The 15756-nt window shown below is 49.6% G+C and overlaps 8 protein-coding genes across 8 annotated transcripts; 4 read left to right on the top strand and 4 right to left on the bottom strand.

Annotated features, from left to right (window-relative positions):
• Window positions 1-583: 583 nt before the first annotated feature.
• On the top strand, window positions 584-2514 carry FMAN_05983 (putative CCT6-component of chaperonin-containing T-complex (zeta subunit); the record flags this gene model as incomplete). The annotated part of the gene is made up of 6 exons (XM_041827293.1): window positions 584-625; window positions 708-802; window positions 853-874; window positions 932-1168; window positions 1219-2218; window positions 2270-2514. The coding sequence occupies 6 exons, from the start codon at window positions 584-586 to the stop codon at window positions 2512-2514; spliced, it is 1641 nt and encodes a 546-aa protein (XP_041678270.1).
• Window positions 2515-2806: 292 nt separating this feature from the next.
• On the top strand, window positions 2807-4070 carry FMAN_05984 (uncharacterized protein; the record flags this gene model as incomplete). The annotated part of the gene is made up of 2 exons (XM_041827292.1): window positions 2807-2923; window positions 2982-4070. 2 exons carry the CDS (start codon window positions 2807-2809, stop codon window positions 4068-4070), a joined length of 1206 nt encoding a protein of 401 aa, XP_041678269.1.
• Window positions 4071-4374: 304 nt separating this feature from the next.
• On the bottom strand, window positions 4375-5278 carry FMAN_05985 (uncharacterized protein; the record flags this gene model as incomplete). Its single annotated transcript, XM_041827291.1, has 2 exons — window positions 4375-4906; window positions 5115-5278. The coding sequence occupies 2 exons, from the start codon at window positions 5276-5278 to the stop codon at window positions 4375-4377; spliced, it is 696 nt and encodes a 231-aa protein (XP_041678268.1).
• Window positions 5279-5651: 373 nt separating this feature from the next.
• On the top strand, window positions 5652-8386 carry FMAN_05986 (uncharacterized protein; the record flags this gene model as incomplete). The annotated part of the gene is made up of 3 exons (XM_041827290.1): window positions 5652-6317; window positions 6362-6724; window positions 6773-8386. 3 exons carry the CDS (start codon window positions 5652-5654, stop codon window positions 8384-8386), a joined length of 2643 nt encoding a protein of 880 aa, XP_041678267.1.
• A 1007-nt stretch (window positions 8387-9393) lies between these two features.
• FMAN_05987 (uncharacterized protein) lies at window positions 9394-11873 on the top strand (the record flags this gene model as incomplete). Its single annotated transcript, XM_041827289.1, has 5 exons — window positions 9394-9623; window positions 9711-10348; window positions 10398-10966; window positions 11020-11196; window positions 11250-11873. The coding sequence occupies 5 exons, from the start codon at window positions 9394-9396 to the stop codon at window positions 11871-11873; spliced, it is 2238 nt and encodes a 745-aa protein (XP_041678266.1).
• A 382-nt stretch (window positions 11874-12255) lies between these two features.
• On the bottom strand, window positions 12256-12629 carry FMAN_05988 (uncharacterized protein; the record flags this gene model as incomplete). Its single annotated transcript, XM_041827288.1, has 2 exons — window positions 12256-12449; window positions 12545-12629. 2 exons carry the CDS (start codon window positions 12627-12629, stop codon window positions 12256-12258), a joined length of 279 nt encoding a protein of 92 aa, XP_041678265.1.
• A 273-nt stretch (window positions 12630-12902) lies between these two features.
• On the bottom strand, window positions 12903-13865 carry FMAN_05989 (uncharacterized protein; the record flags this gene model as incomplete). Its single annotated transcript, XM_041827285.1, has 2 exons — window positions 12903-13558; window positions 13616-13865. The coding sequence occupies 2 exons, from the start codon at window positions 13863-13865 to the stop codon at window positions 12903-12905; spliced, it is 906 nt and encodes a 301-aa protein (XP_041678264.1).
• Window positions 13866-14442: 577 nt separating this feature from the next.
• On the bottom strand, window positions 14443-15390 carry FMAN_05990 (uncharacterized protein; the record flags this gene model as incomplete). The annotated part of the gene is made up of 2 exons (XM_041827284.1): window positions 14443-14895; window positions 14953-15390. The coding sequence occupies 2 exons, from the start codon at window positions 15388-15390 to the stop codon at window positions 14443-14445; spliced, it is 891 nt and encodes a 296-aa protein (XP_041678263.1).
• Window positions 15391-15756: the final 366 nt, after the last annotated feature.

The raw sequence follows: 15756 nt of genomic DNA, 5'->3' as shown, positions 1-15756 counted from the left end.
CAAGTGAATATGTGTATTGGTCTGAAGTAAGCCAAGAGAGGCACTGGACCTGAGAGGGAAAATGAATAAATAAAACAAAAAGAGACTTCGGATCTTCGATCAGTCTGTCAAGAGATTGATCAAAAGGACGGTTTCTTGCCCCTCTTCACACCCTGGTAAACCTTAGCATGATTCAAGCTCGTAGACACATTAGATGGAAGAAGGTAATGCTGGATAGTAAAGGTCTAGGATATATATTAGAGGAGAGTAAAGTGATAGACCGGAAGATTAGGTCCCTGGATCTTAATGGCCTGTACAGAAACAACTTGGTTATGATATCGGAATAGCTTCATACCACCCTTTGAGAAAAGTCTCCCCTGATTGGTTGCTCACCGAGCCCCTCGGTTCTCACCTTACACCGCTTTCCACCCCTTGGAGGGGCAGAAAAAATGTCCCAGCCTAGCCCATCCGCTATTGCCTGTGACCAGCTGGTGCAAGCTTGTGCGATTACGAAATCGCGAAACCTCCTACACCAGCACCGCTTTTTCAAGCCTCGACCTATTTGATCTCGACATAGCCTTTGTGCCCACTGAGATTTACAATCATGTCGGCAGCACAACTCCTCAACCCCAAGGCTGAGTCCCGAGTACGTCGATACCAATAACTATAAACCCCCCCCGCAGCCAAAAGTGGCCTTGCCTTGCAACTTGCTAACCCGCTTGTCGCAGAGGAGGGGCGAAGCTCTGAAGGTCAACATTAGCGCTGGTGAAGGCCTACAAGATGTTTTGAAGTCCAATCTGGGCCCTCTGGGCACTATTAAGATGTGCGTTTTATCATAATTGTCATATGGCGATGTGAAGCTAACAGTCTCAGGCTTGTTGACGGTGCGGGACAGGTACAAACTCCTATCAAAATACCCCACGACGACCCCTAAACTGACCGACGACCCCAGATCAAGCTGACCAAGGATGGAAACGTTCTCCTCCGAGAGATGCAAATACAAAACCCTACCGCCGTTATGATTGCTCGAGCCGCGACCGCTCAGGACGATATTTGCGGTGACGGAACCACCTCCGTGGTGATGTTGGTTGGTGAGCTTCTCAAGCAGGCAGACCGTTATATCTCTGAAGGACTGCACCCTCGTATCATCACCGATGGTTTCGAGGTTGCCAAAATTGAGGCTCTTAAGGTGAGTTTTTGATACATCATCCCCCCTGCAACTTTGGCTCAACGTCGTAGTTCCTCGACTCTTTCAAACTCGCCAAGGAAGTTGACCGAGAACTCCTGCTCAATGTCGCCCGAACATCGCTTGCCACCAAGCTCAACTCGACTCTGGCCGCCAAGCTTACACCTGATATTGTCGATGCCGTTCTTGCTATTTACCAGGCTCCCGCGAAGCCCGATTTGCACATGGTGGAGATTATGAAGATGCAGCACCGAACAGCCGCCGACACTCGGCTGATTCGTGGACTGGCCCTTGATCACGGTGCTCGTCACCCCGATATGCCTAAGCGGCTCGAGAACTGCTACATTCTTACCCTCAACGTCAGCCTGGAGTATGAGAAGACTGAGATTAACTCCAGCTTCTTCTACTCTAGCGCTGAGCAGCGTGATAAGCTTGTCGAAAGTGAGCGTCGTTTCGTCGATGCCAAGCTTAAGAAAATCGTCGAGCTCAAGAAGGAGCTTTGCGGCAACGACGGCACAAAGAACTTTGTTGTTATCAACCAGAAGGGCATCGATCCTCTTTCTCTTGACGTTCTTGCCAAGAATAATATTCTTGCTCTCCGACGGGCCAAGCGAAGGAACATGGAGCGTCTTCAGCTTGTTTGCGGTGGTGTTGCTCAAAACAGCGTTGACGACTTGTCTGAGGATGTTCTGGGCTGGGCTGGCCTTGTCTATGAGCAGACGCTCGGTGAGGAGAAGTTCACCTTTGTTGAGGAGGTCAAAGACCCCAAGTCCGTTACTCTGATGATTAAGGGCCCCAACGCTCACACCATTGCTCAAGTGACAGATGCTGTCCGAGATGGTCTGCGAAGTGTTTACAACATGATTGTCGACAAGTCCGTTGTTCCTGGAGCTGGTGCTTTCCAGGTTGCCTGTGCTTCTCACCTCAAGAGTGATGCTTTTGGCAAGTCTGTCAAGGGCAAGGCCAAGTGGGGTGTTGAGGCATTCGCTGATGCTCTTCTTATTATTCCCAAGACTCTGGCTGCCAACGCCGGTCTTGACATCCAGGATGCTCGTAAGTTGACTATTCTCCAAGTATTCACGGCCAAGATCTAACTTGCTATAGTTGCGGACTTGCAGGACGAGTATGCTGACGGCAATGTCGTTGGCCTAAACCTCGAAACCGGTGAACCTATGGACCCCGAGCTGGAGGGTGTCTTTGACTCTTACCGAGTTCTGCGAAATTGCATCGCCTCCAGCTCCAGTATCGCATCTAACCTCCTTCTATGTGACGAGTTGTTGAAGGCTCGACAGATGGGTAGAGCAGGCGGACCTGGGCCTGGCATGGATGGACCTAATGATCACATGTAGGAGATACCACATTAAAATTGAGGCTAGACAAAAGGCTCTGGGGCGTAATATACACAATTACGACTTATTTTATGACTCAAGCATGTTTATAGCATTTGTAATACGTAGGTAGTCTACATGAGTGAGTGCATCACGGAATGATGGCTTGTAGTTGAACATTTCTATTGATGCGCTAAGCCCCGCATTGTGACAAGACAGCAGACAGACAGACAGACAGACAGCTTTTTTGTACAGAAAAAAAATATTTACCCCACCACCAATCACTTAAATCAAGCCCATCAATATCAACATCATGGCTTCGTACGATTCCGATTCCTCGGATGGCGAATTTGAGGAGACAAACGTGCTCCTGGGATATGCCTCTAAAGAAGCAGACGAAGACACTGTCAGCAAACTTGGAGGCCGTCCCGTACGTCTTTGGCTTGTCCCGCACCAGACAAAACTGTACCGACTAACAGCGAAATCAGGACTGGTTGGACGAGAATGCTCCCAGCGCAGCCTACGCACGATGCAAAGTCTGCAAGGATTTTATGGCTTTGATCCTGCAGCTCAACGGCGAACTCCCCGAACGATTCCCTGAGCATGAGCGGCGAATTTATGTCTTCGCCTGTAGAAGACAGACTTGCCGGCGCAAAGATGGCAGCATCCGCGCACTGAGAGGTCTGCGGGTGTGGAAGGAGGAAGCATCCAAAGAGCCCAGTCAAGAGAAGAAAGTCGAAGAGGAAAAGCCAAAGAACGATGGGCCTGGATTAGGAGAGACTCTATTTGGTTCCAAGGGACTGGGAAGTGCATCTGGCGCAAACCCGTTCTCTAGCAATGCGAACCCATTCTGCACCTCCAACAGTTCTGGAAACCCATTCAGCTCTGGATCTGCGAATCCGTTTTCCTCTTCAAGTACACAGCCTGAACCTGCCAAACCTGCCTCTCCTGAGCCAGCAACAACATCCCTCAGCAAAACATTTGCAGAATCTCTCAATATTAAGGATACATTGGCGTCGCCACCTCAACCTTCAGAGCCCTGGCCCGCCGAAGATGCTCAGGCCCAGCCGTATCCTACTCTCTATCTAGCTGACGCCGATTTCGAAACTCTGGAACCGACCGCCACGAATGTTCCCACCAACGCCCGTCTTGAAGATGCTGATGCCGCGGAACCTTCTATACTGGACCGCGAGGCTTTCGAGTCGAGCATGGACGCTACGTTCCAGAAGTTTGCAGACCGTCTGGCGCAGAACCCTGAGCAAGTTATTCGTTATGAGTTTGCCGGCACTCCTCTCTTATATTCGAAGAAGGATGCTGTTGGTGGGGCTGTGAACAAGGGTGCTATCCCTCGGTGCCCGAACTGTACGGCGAGAAGAGTTTTCGAGGTGCAGTTGACACCAAACGCTATTGCAGAGCTTGAGGCAGACGACATGAGTTTGGAGGGTATGGAGTGGGGTACGATAATTGTTGGTGTATGTGAGAAAGATTGCTCGCCTCGAGGAACACCCGTTGGAGAGGTTGGATACCTTGAGGAATGGGCTGGCGTGCAATGGGAGGAGCTGTCCAAGGGGAACTGAATACCGGGACAATTTGGAAAAGAAATATAACGAATCAAGAGCACTGTAATCAAGCCACATTGTCGGTCTACATGAGCCAGATACGCTGTAGTAAATCGCAAAGTTCTATGCATTTCTAGATCCTTGGATTGCTCTGCAATGTCATGTCCGATTAAACGCCTAGTTTTTGTAACCCCCGCCATGCTACCATGTGAGCCCTTCCTAACCCCTCCGCATCATCAACCGTGATATCCGAATCCAATCAGATGGTCGGGGAAGTGCGCGAAAAATCCCTTGTGATCCGCTAAAACTCTCATCAAAAAGCTCAAACAGTGTCCTCCCACGACCGTCGGATTACCCTGGAGAACTGCTCGACGTTGACGTCCTCACGGATCTCGGCCTTCTTGGCCTCGTTGTCAGGGTTTGAGGGAACCTTGACGCTGCCGTCACCCTCGACAGTCCAACCACAAACCTCGGTAACGAACTTCTTGGTGGCATCCTCGTTGAGGCCGAGCCATGACTCGAGATGGGTGATCTGAAGCTCACGGAAAGCCTGTGAGACGAGAAGGGCGATGCGGTGTCGAACCACGTCCTCAAAGTCAGGAATGTCGGCAATCAAGTCGGCAACCATGTCGTCGTCGAGATCGGCCCAGAAATGGGAGTACTGAGCACCCTCGAGCTGACCGTTGAGGGATCGGAGCTTGGTGATAGCTTCGCCGAGGTCACCAGTGACAGCAGCGGAGGGGTTGATAAGGTGGAGAGCGAGAGAGAACTGTGCCGAGGGGAACTGGGTCATTGTCTTGACCAAGACGTTGGTGATCACCTCATCCTTGATACGGTCGGGGTTGAGCTGGTATCTTGGGGAAGTTAGCCTCGCGTCGAGCAGTGATGATGCCAAAGGTTGTTGGAGTAGTTAGGCATTTCAGTCGCACTAAAGTTGACTTCAGGTGTGGCCAAGTTGAGAACAACCCGCCACACTAGTCAGGTAATAGGAAACGTTGACAAACGGTCATCATATAAGAGCCCGAGGCGTACTGTGTATATGTGTATAGTAAGAGGACTCACAGTTTCAGCAGTGTTCGGTTGGCATTGCAGTCAGTGAACTTCTGCTCGCATTGGTCTTGGAGATAGGTCTCAAGGGCGCCGACAGCCTCGGGGTTGTATCGTTCGAGTCCGTTGATGATGGACGAGATCTCGCTGGGCCTCTCAGGCGGATCTTCACCGTTCATTATGGCTGATTTATAGGGAGAGGAGGGGTCGTTATGAGGGGTGATGTTCTGGGGGAGAGGGAGGTTCGCGATGGTGGGGCAGAACGAAGATTTCGACGGTTGTGTGAGTGAATCGCTTGTGCGTGCCGAAATGGCTTAGCGTTGAGTGAGCGGGCTGGTTCCTGATTTTCGAAGCTCTGTAAACTCAGTCACGTGCCTTCGCGCCAACGTCGTCATAGAGCCCGCCGCGTTTATACTTGTTGATTAACAAGGACGTGAAGAGGCGTATTGCTCTATTTACATAAGCTTTGTGGTGGATCGACTTTGTCTCTCTTCTGGAATCCTTCTATTACTAGGGGTGGTAGTCTCAGTCAACCTAGGCATCAATGCAAATATGCCCAGTCCAACCAAGAAACGGAAGCTCAACAACGGCACCAAATCATCAACACCAGCCCGTGGTCTTGAGTACTTCTTTTCAAAGCAAAAGCATAATGGCACAGAGTCAAGTAAAAATTCAAAGACAGAAGAAAATCCTGAAGGTATATCAAGTGATGCTGCTACAGAATTAACAGACGAAGAATTAGCTAGGAAGCTTCAAGCAGAATGGGACCAGGAAGTTGCAAACACACCACAGAACACACTACAAGCGCAGGCACTTCAGCTCCCGAGCAAACACATCGAGTCAGTATCTCGAGATGAAAGCCCTAGTCCTGCAGGCCCAAAGCCGAAGCCCCCAGTCAACCTCCCAACATCTCTCAACAAGCCTGGCATACTCCCCTCTACAAAACCTACACTCAGTCTTCAGGCAGCAGGCATGGCTGAAGATACGACCACCACATCAATACCTCTGGACGAAACACCTCTGACATTCGACCCATCTGAGTATCTGGACCAACTGAAGGAGCACTGGGCCTCTGAAGGCGGCAATGCGTCATATGCCCTTCTTACACGCTGCTTTATTCTCATTAACGGCACTACAAGCCGGATTAAGATTGTAGATACCCTTGTAAACTGCCTAAGAGTTCTCATTGAGGGAGATCCAACCAGCTTACTACCAGCTGTATGTCCGAATCCACATCTCCTGAGCTTCTCTGACTTTCGCAGGTATGGTTGGCAACAAATTCAATTTCGCCTCCTTATATCTCCATGGAACTCGGACTGGGCGGCTCAGCGATATCAAAAGCATTACGGAACGTTTGTGGACTAGACAACCGAGCTTTAAAGGCCATTTACGACAAATATGGAGATGCCGGAGATGTGGCTTTTGAAGCCAAGAAAAAGCAGAGCTTCACTCTCAGAAAACCAAAACCCCTCACGATCAAGGGCGTCTATGAAACCTTGGTGAAAATTGCCAGCAGTCAAGGGCAGGGTAGTTCCGAAACGAAGCAAAGATTGGTAGATCGGTTACTGCAAGACGCTCGCGGTGGTGAAGAGAGTCGATTCATTGTGCGAACACTTTCTCAACATGTAAGAAAGCCATGTCAATACTCGTCGTCACCTTCTAACAGGCAACAGTTGCGTATTGGTGCTGTAAAAACAACGATGCTAATTGCTTTATCACGGGCCTTTTTGCTCTCACGCCCACCGGGGGCCGACTTCCCTCTGAAATCGGTATCTGATCTTGCAAAGCTCAAAAAAGAAGATTTGGCTGAAATTTGGGGTCGGGCAGAGGAGATAGTCAAGGCTTGCTTTGCGAGGCGCCCGAACTACAACGATCTTGTGCCCGTTCTCCTAGAGATTGGGATTTCCGAGGAATTACTAATACGGTGTGGTCTTACCATGCATATACCGCTACGACCTATGCTCGGGAGCATCACCAGAGATTTGTCCGAAATGCTCACAAAGCTACAGGGCCGAGACTTTGCGTGCGAGTTCAAGTACGACGGACAGAGAGCGCAAATACACTGTGATGAGCGTGGAAAAGTCAGCATCTTCTCGCGTCACTTGGAAGTCATGACAGACAAATATCCTGACTTGGTTGAGCTGATACCCAAGATACGCGGAGAGGGCGTTGATAGCTTCATCATGGAAGGTGAAGTTGTCGCAGTTGATCGTGAAACTGGTGAGCTCAAGAATTTCCAAACACTCACAAACCGAGCAAGAAAAGATGTCGACATCGGAAGTATCACTGTGGACGTCTGCATGTTCGCGTTCGACTTGATGTATCTGAATGGGCAACCGTTGTTAGATCGGCCCTTTCGAGAAAGAAGAGAACTTCTACGATCACTCTTCACAGAAATACCGCATCACTTTACTTGGGTACAAAGTCTTGATGCTACGTCTGCGGACTCCGAATCTGTTTTGGAGTTTTTCAAGGCTGCCACGGATATTAAATGCGAGGGTATCATGGTAAAGATCTTGGATAATTTGCCTACAGTGCCATACACAGAAGAGGCAGATGGCGATGGGTTGGACGGGACCAACAAATTGCTAACACCAAAGTCCAAGTCCAAAGGAAAAGCAAAATCGAGAGGAAAGAAGGATGAAAATGGAGAGACCAAAACGAAAACGAGACGCAAACCTTTACTGGCTACCTACGAGCCAGACAAACGACTTGACTCCTGGCTCAAAGTCAAGAAAGACTATAACGCAAGTTTTGATACCCTCGACCTTATTCCTGTCGCCGGGTGGCATGGGCAAGGACGCAAGGCGAAATGGTGGTCACCTATTCTCATGGCGTGCCGTAACGAGGAGACAGGGTCCCTGGAGGCAGTATGCAAATGCATGTCTGGTTTCACAGATGCATTCTACAAGGCCAATCGGCAATTTTATGACGATGGCGAAGAGAGCGGCGAACCCAAGAACACCAGAACTAAACAGCCCGCCTTCGTCGAATATTCAGGTCCAAGACCAGATATCTGGTTCGAACCGCAAGAAGTGTGGGAAATGGCATTTGCAGATATAACGTTGAGCCCGACTTATACTGCAGCGATTGGTCTCGTGAGTGATGAGAGGGGACTAAGTTTGAGATTCCCGAGATTCATGAAGAAACGGGAGGACAAGAGTCTCGAAGAGGCGAGCACCAACGATTTCTTGGCTGGTCTTTGGCGAAAACAAGAAGCCAAAGCGGAAACCACAAAGAGCGAGACAGGGGTAGAAGCAGAAGAGGCGGAAGAAGCCGATGATTGATATCAATCTTGATTAATATTAATGATTAAAGCTCCAAGTATTCGAATGGCATCTTTAGAGCGTAATAACGACGATAATGATCCGTCAATCATTTACCAGCATTTAATCTTTGGGCGATGAGACTGAAAACAGCGATTGATCCCATGAAAAGGACGGCGTTATAGAACTGCTTTCAATCAGTATGTGTCGCTGAGACAAACCGGAAGACGACCCACCGCTTTTCTGGAGACATCTCGTTCTTCGTCGTCAGTTCGTGACTCGATAAAGAGTCGACGGAGGTTTGGCAGCGCCTGTTATTTCTTAGATGTCGTTATCCTACGGGAACAAAGACGGCATTCTTCACCATTGTTCGATTTGGCGAGGACTCTTATTCAAGGGAACCCAGATAACACTATGGCTTCATCGAGAACACCCTAGAAGATTCTTTTTTCTTCGTGTCGGTGGTTGATGCCTCTCGAGACTTGCGATGATGTTGAGATCCAGTTCAACAAGAGCTGATAGTAAAAGGGTGACTAAGCCTGGATAACGTACTTGCATTTGAAGGTGGCCAAAAATAAATAAATTGTTAACCATTGAAGCCACGCTACACGCGAACGGCAATCAGGCGGAAGTTTAGAGTTAGGGGGTAGCCTAGCCTCGATCCACTAACTGGTGCTTATAGGGTCGCTGTAAAACGCCCCCCCTTTGGTGGTTTGGGCTGCGACTCAGTGGCCTGGACCTATCTTCGTGGCCTTGGCATATTTGGTGACAGTTACATCTGCCTTGCTCATACGTACCAAGATTGATCAACTCCCTTTCCGATTATCTCGACTACGTCGCCTATCTTAGACGCATCCTCCGATACGCGATAATATCGGTGGATGCAGACTTTCGGTACTTGAGGACAAGTAGCTTGTACTCGGCCTGACCAATTCGACTAGGCTGTCACCGCCGTCTTCGACGACCCAATCTCTCGTTCCTCTCCAACCTTCGAACTCCTGTCCCGTGCCCCTCCAAGAACCTCGACGATGGCGGTAAATCGCATTCGCGGCGCCTTTGCCGTGCCTCGAAAGGGCGAAACCTTTGAGCTGCGCGCTGGCTTGGTTTCTCAGTATGCATACGAGCGCAAGGAGTCGATTCAGAAGACCATCATGGCCATGACGCTGGGCAAGGATGTGTCGGCACTCTTCCCAGATGTGCTCAAGAACATTGCGACCGGCGACCTTGATCAGAAGAAGCTTGTATACCTCTACCTGATGTATGTGGACGAAGCCGAATAGCTGCTGGAGCTGTCTTCTCTAGTTCTATAGCTGCTCGTAAGATGAAGAGCTGACACAATGGCCAGGAACTACGCAAAATCGCACCCCGACCTTTGCATTCTCGCCGTTAATACATTTGTTCAAGACTCCGAAGACCCAAATCCGCTGATACGAGCACTGGCAATCCGAACAATGGGATGCATCAGAGTGGACAAAATGGTGGATTATATGGAAGAGCCCCTGAGGAAGACGCTGCGGGACGAATCACCGTACGTGCGCAAGACAGCTGCCATTTGCGTCGCCAAACTCTTCGACCTCAACCCTCAGATGTGCATCGAGAACGGCTTCCTGGAGGCCCTTCAGGAGCTGATTGGCGATCCCAACCCCATGGTCGTCGCCAACTCAGTGACCGCTCTGTCTGAGATCACCGAGACGGCGCCCGAGACGAGGGCACTGATTGTGACGCCTGTGACGCTGAAGAAGTTGCTTATGGCCCTTAACGAGTGTACCGAATGGGGAAGAGTCACTATCCTAACAACCCTAGCCAACTACTCTGCGTCAGATCAGAAGGAGTCGGAGCACATCTGTGAGCGTGTGGCACCTCAGTTCCAGCATGTTAACCCTAGTGTGGTTCTTGCTGCTGTCAAGGCTGTTTTCATTCACATGAAGGCTCTCAACCCTGAGCTCGTGAGATCATACCTCAAGAAAATGGCTCCTCCCTTGGGTATGTATATGACTACAAGATATTGAGGTTACACACTGACCGAATCCAGTCACCTTGGTTGCTTCTCAGCCTGAGGTCCAATACGTCGCTCTGCGAAACATTGATCTCCTGCTCCAGGCTAAGCCAGATATTCTGAGCAAGGAGATGCGCGTCTTCTTCTGCAAATACACTGACCCTCCCTATGTTAAGCTTCAAAAGTTGGAAATTATGGTTAGGATAGCCAACGAGCATAATTACGAACAGCTTCTCGCCGAGTTGAAGGAGTATGCTCTTGAAGTTGATATGGATTTCGTCCGAAGAGCCGTTAAAGCAATTGGCCAAGTAGCCATCAAGATTGAAAATGCCGCCGAGAAGTGCGTTGCGGCCCTCGAGGATCTCATCTCTACCAAGGTCAACTACGTTGTCCAGGAGGTGATTGTCGTTATCAAGGATATTCTGCGAAAGTACCCTGGCTACGAGGGCGTTATTCCTACACTTTGCAAGCATATTGATGAGTTGGATGAGCCCACTGCCCGCGGATCTCTCATCTGGATTGTTGGAGAATATGCTGAGAAGATCAGCAATGCAGACGAGATCTTGGAGAGTTTCGTTGAGTCCTTTATGGAAGAGTTCACGCAGGTAAGCCACGTACATGGTAATGGTAACTAGGGCCGAACTGACAGAATTTGCAGACGCAACTGCAAATATTGACAGCGGTGGTGAAGCTGTTCTTGAAGAAGCCTGGAAGCAACCAGGGCCTTGTTCAAAGGGTTCTCCAAGCAGCGACAGCGGAGAACGATAACCCCGATATCCGCGACAGGGCATATGTCTACTGGCGTCTTCTCTCCTCTGATCCCGAAGTTGCTAAAGTGAGAAATTCGTCTAAAGGATGATCGGAATAGTTGCTAACTACGTTTCTCAGAACATTGTTCTATCTCAAAAGCCCACGATCACGACAACCATGACAAGCCTTCCTCCGGCTCTTCTGGAGCAACTCCTCACTGAACTCTCCACCCTCGCTTCTGTCTACCATAAGCCTCCTGAGTCGTTCGTGGGTAAGGGTCGTTTCGGCGCCGATGAGATCCAGCGAGCAGCTATCCAAGAACAGCGACAAAACGCTGCCGAGAACCCTATCGCTGCTTCAGTCGCTGCCGCCTCATCCAACGGATCTGGCGGTGCTCCTCAAAACAACATTGAGAATTTGTTGGATATCGACTTTGATGGCGCCGCGCCTGCATCTCAGGAGCAGAACAGTGCTTCAGCAACTCCCGACAGAGTGGCCAGCCCATCTGCTGGTGCGCCTTCAGGTGCCATGGCTGATATGATGAGCATGTTTGATGCGCCGGCGCAAGCTTCTGGAGCTCCTGCGCCTGCTGCAGGTCCCAGCAACAACATGAACGACTTGATGAACGGTTTCGAAGGATTGAACTTTGGTGGCTCGTCAGCAGGCGAGCCCCTACCAGCAGCAATGCAGCTACAGCAAGCCCAAGGCGGAGCTCCTCAACAGCCCAAGAAGGACAGTGAAGACTTGCTGGGTCTTTTGTAGATGCATAAACGTATACATGAATTTCAAGCCAAGAGATGGTCATTGGTTCACGGGAGTATGGAGACGCGTTGGTAGGAAAAGAGGATGAATGCCTTGATGCAGGTTATGGTGTTGGCGCATACAAACACATCTTGTTGTTTCCGCGTTGTACGCATGCCAAATAAAGATGCTCTAATTATAAACTCGATTCCTTGGCTTTCTTGTTATTTGGTGAGGTACAGCGGCATAAAGACCGCTTACGTTCGGATATCGTTATCTAGACCCTCCGTTACATTCCCGCCCTACCATTCCATTCCTATGCCTGTCGCGTGCCCTTTTTATGCAGAAACTCCATGTAGTATAACCCTGACATCGTGGAAGATAAAGAAAAGGCGATCGATGGCTACGCTTGCGCGGTATCATTGGCTGCGCTCGTCTTTGCGTACTCCTCGGGTGTCTGGCACTTGGCGGTCCAGGCGTGGATAATGGCGATTTCGTCCTTGAGGGCGGCGTTGACGAGGCGGTGGCGCTTGAGAGAGCTGAGGCCCTGGAACTGAGGAGAGACGATGACAGAGTTGAAGGCTTGACCACAGCCGCCTACGATATCCTCATGTTAGCTACTAATGTTGGATTCTACGCCGTGATCGGCCTGGAGGGGTTCGCGGGGTAGAACAGAGTAGAAAAGAACCGACCCGACATGTCTGTGACTTCAACGTGAGTAGCCTCGAGGCGCTGCTTGATGGCCTCACGTAGAGACTCGTCTGTGATTTGCGACATTGTTATGTTTTTTGAGACAGGAGGATATCGAGGTATGGAAGTAGAGCGAAAGTAAGAGGTTGATTGATTGATTGATTGATTGATTAGATATCAATCGTGGGGTAAAAAGCACAGTGTGAGGCGGCATCTGACCTTGAGCCGCCGTCTATGGGGAAACGCACGTCACTTGACACATACCACCAAGAATCAACACTGAGTCATCTATGGAAGTTGATATAATTTATCTGGGATTGTATTAATCCTTTGCACTTTAACTCTTCAATCGGACTTAAACTATTTGAGATTATTGACATCCAAGATAGTAAAAGGATCCTTGTCATACTTGCTCACCACAACCTCCACCTCGGGAACATTCTCCTTGATAGCAGCCTCCAACTTGGGCCTGAGCACTTCTTGAAGATATCCTCTTTCAGAATTGCTGTGAAAAACTTGTACAAGCGTTTGTCCCTGTTGAATAGCCCTCAAAGCTGAGTGATGGCTGGTCTCGCCAGTCACCAAAAGATCAACCTCGGCCTTCTTGAGCACATCATACCCGCTACCCGCGCAAACACCAAAGCTGCTAATCTTGGTAGTCTTGACATCAGCACCAACAGGACTTGCTACCATAACATGCTTGAGGCCTCCGAGCTTCTCAGCTAGACGAAGAATGATCTCGGAGAGAGAAACGGCATTGTCGAAGCGGCCGATGGCACCATAGCCTGCGCCAGAGTGACTGGAGGGAGCAGAGCTACAGGGGATCGCGACAGAGCGTTGGCTTTGGTGAGGGCCAGAAACGATATCTGCAAGCCAAGTGTTGAGACCCTCGGGAGCGGCATCGACTGCAGTGTGAGGGCAGTAGACAGCAATACCAGCCTTGGCAAGGCGTAGGAGAGTAGCTTGCTGAGGATCTCTGTTGGTGATGGACTTGAGGCCTCCGAATATGAAGGGATCTAGCATTGTTTTAGTAAATTCCGAAACCCGACTCAACATATGTGACGAAGGCTTACGATAGCTAACAATGACACTAACATCCTGCTCAATAGCATCGACGGCGACTTGGTAGGTCAGGTCATTGGTCACCAAGACCTTCTTTGTCTTCTTGTCATCATTTTCTGAGTTTCCTACCAAGAGACCGACGTTGTCCCAGCTTGTGTCTGCGATTTCCTCGGGGTATAGCTTCTGCATAGCTGCAACTACTGCCTTTGTGAAGGTTGAAGATTCAACCTGCCAGGCGCCCCAAGCACCGTTGTCGGCCATCTTGAGCGATGAGTTGTTTGTAGAATGACAAGAAGAGCAGTATTTTCTTGGGTTTACAAAAGGTAGAGCCCTTGCTAGGGGGGAAGTTGGAAATCGAGCCGAGCTTGAGATTGTTGTAAGTAGTCTGCTCAGTCTCAGAACAGAGCCTCTCATAGCAATTGTGCTACAAATGCGTGATATGCGATGGCTCAAACGTTGGATTGGTCTCGACTACAGCCTGTCAGGGGGCTCTATTACTAATTGATGTTGTAAGGCACAAGGCTCACTCACCAGCAATTTTCTCGTTTAACTAGCTTGACATGAGGCTAGAAGCTGTTGGAGCTTGAAGCTAGGAGCAGAAGGATAATAGTGGAGGGTCAACTGAGCTCATACTGTGTGTGATCGTATTTTATACTGTCCATCTGCTCCAGATGGCCCATGCTTCTTCTATATGAGCTATGACCTGGCAAAACAGAAACGCCGTGGTTATCGAATCTCTTTGATGATATTGAATAATAAGTCTAGAATCTCTTCCATTAACCCTGGGCAGTGGTGGAGTGTTGCAATAAATCATTGGGTATATTTCGTAACCTGCAGTTCATGACCGTCCGTCTTTTGACGCACGACTATCTCTTGATAGTCTTTCGTCCCTCGATATCCGTGGGCTTGAAGCGCTGCTCTTATTATCGGCCGGTCTCAACGCCTCATCACCTTCTTCAATACACTCTTCGACATCACTGCCACCAAGTCCTTTCTCTTTCCATGATTCTAGCAGTTTTCGTGGCATCACCCACTCTTTGCGCGCTTGCGCAATCTTGCCCTCGCTGACAAGAGCACGTAATCTTGCAGGTGTCGCTAGAGCCTGTGCCGCGAGTTCTTTTGTCCGTTGTTGTCTGGTTGCTGCGTCTCGTTTCTTGCCCTCCTCAGAACCTGGTGAAGGAACGGTTCCCCGGAGGGTATCTCGGATGGAAGATGCTTGGCTGTAGATTTGTGCGATTGCCGGGTCGAGTGTTGAGGCCATAGGATTCAAGGGATCCATATTTGCTCTCATCTGGTCACTATTGTCAGTATCGCGACTCTTTTGAATAGTAACCAACCCATAACGCACCTTGCGAATAGTCTCTGTTGCTGTAATAAGCTTACTGTAATTGTCGTATACCAACGCCTTCTTCTCTGCATCCAGAGCACGCACTTCTCCCACAACTCGGGTATATAGCCTCAAAAGCTCTTCAAGGCTGCTCTTCTCGATAATCTTGGCGACATATTCATCGGCGTTAAAGTCAGGGGCATCGATCTCAGTGGCTGGGACTTCAGAATCGGGAATCTCTATACGAGGGGCTGAGGCGCGCAGATTGTAGTACTCCCGAAGGGCAGCGCGATTCGAAGACGTTTTGCGTTGCTGTTGCTGAGGGGGCCCAGGAGGCTGTGTAGGTCCTTGTGTGAGAACAGGAGACGCCAGTGCGGACCGAGAGGTTTCGAAGGAGGGACGGTTGGAGTTTGTGGGAGTACGGCGAGGAGGATCGCGTGGTGAGGCTATTGTAGACATTCCTGCGACTTGTCGAAGTTCGGAGACGAAAGATGGGGATGATCGTGGCTGGAAGCGTCGTGAGTCTCGGTTTGAAGCTGATGAGCTGGAGGTTTACAAGACTGACCTGAGCTTGACACGTTGGAGGACCGTTAGTGGTTGATGACCTACAATCCAGGGGCACGGCACGCTAAAGTTTAGGGGATACTCCACTCTCAGCCGCTGAAACGTCATTCCCTTCACAAGGCTGAGTACGAGCTCCATCTTGGATTTCTCAACACCAAAAGATCAATATTGTGATGGTGTACCAATAACAAAAAAAAAAAAAAAAAAAAAAAAAAAAAAAAAAAAAATCTCGTCGGCCAACTTCGTGCTTCAGTATTGGCA

Source organism: Fusarium mangiferae (genome assembly GCF_900044065.1).
Source record: "Fusarium mangiferae strain MRC7560 genome assembly, contig: FMAN_scaffold002, whole genome shotgun sequence".
Classification (NCBI taxonomy): Eukaryota; Fungi; Ascomycota; class Sordariomycetes; order Hypocreales; family Nectriaceae; genus Fusarium; species Fusarium mangiferae.
This window is presented reverse-complemented; position numbering and strand designations above follow the sequence as displayed.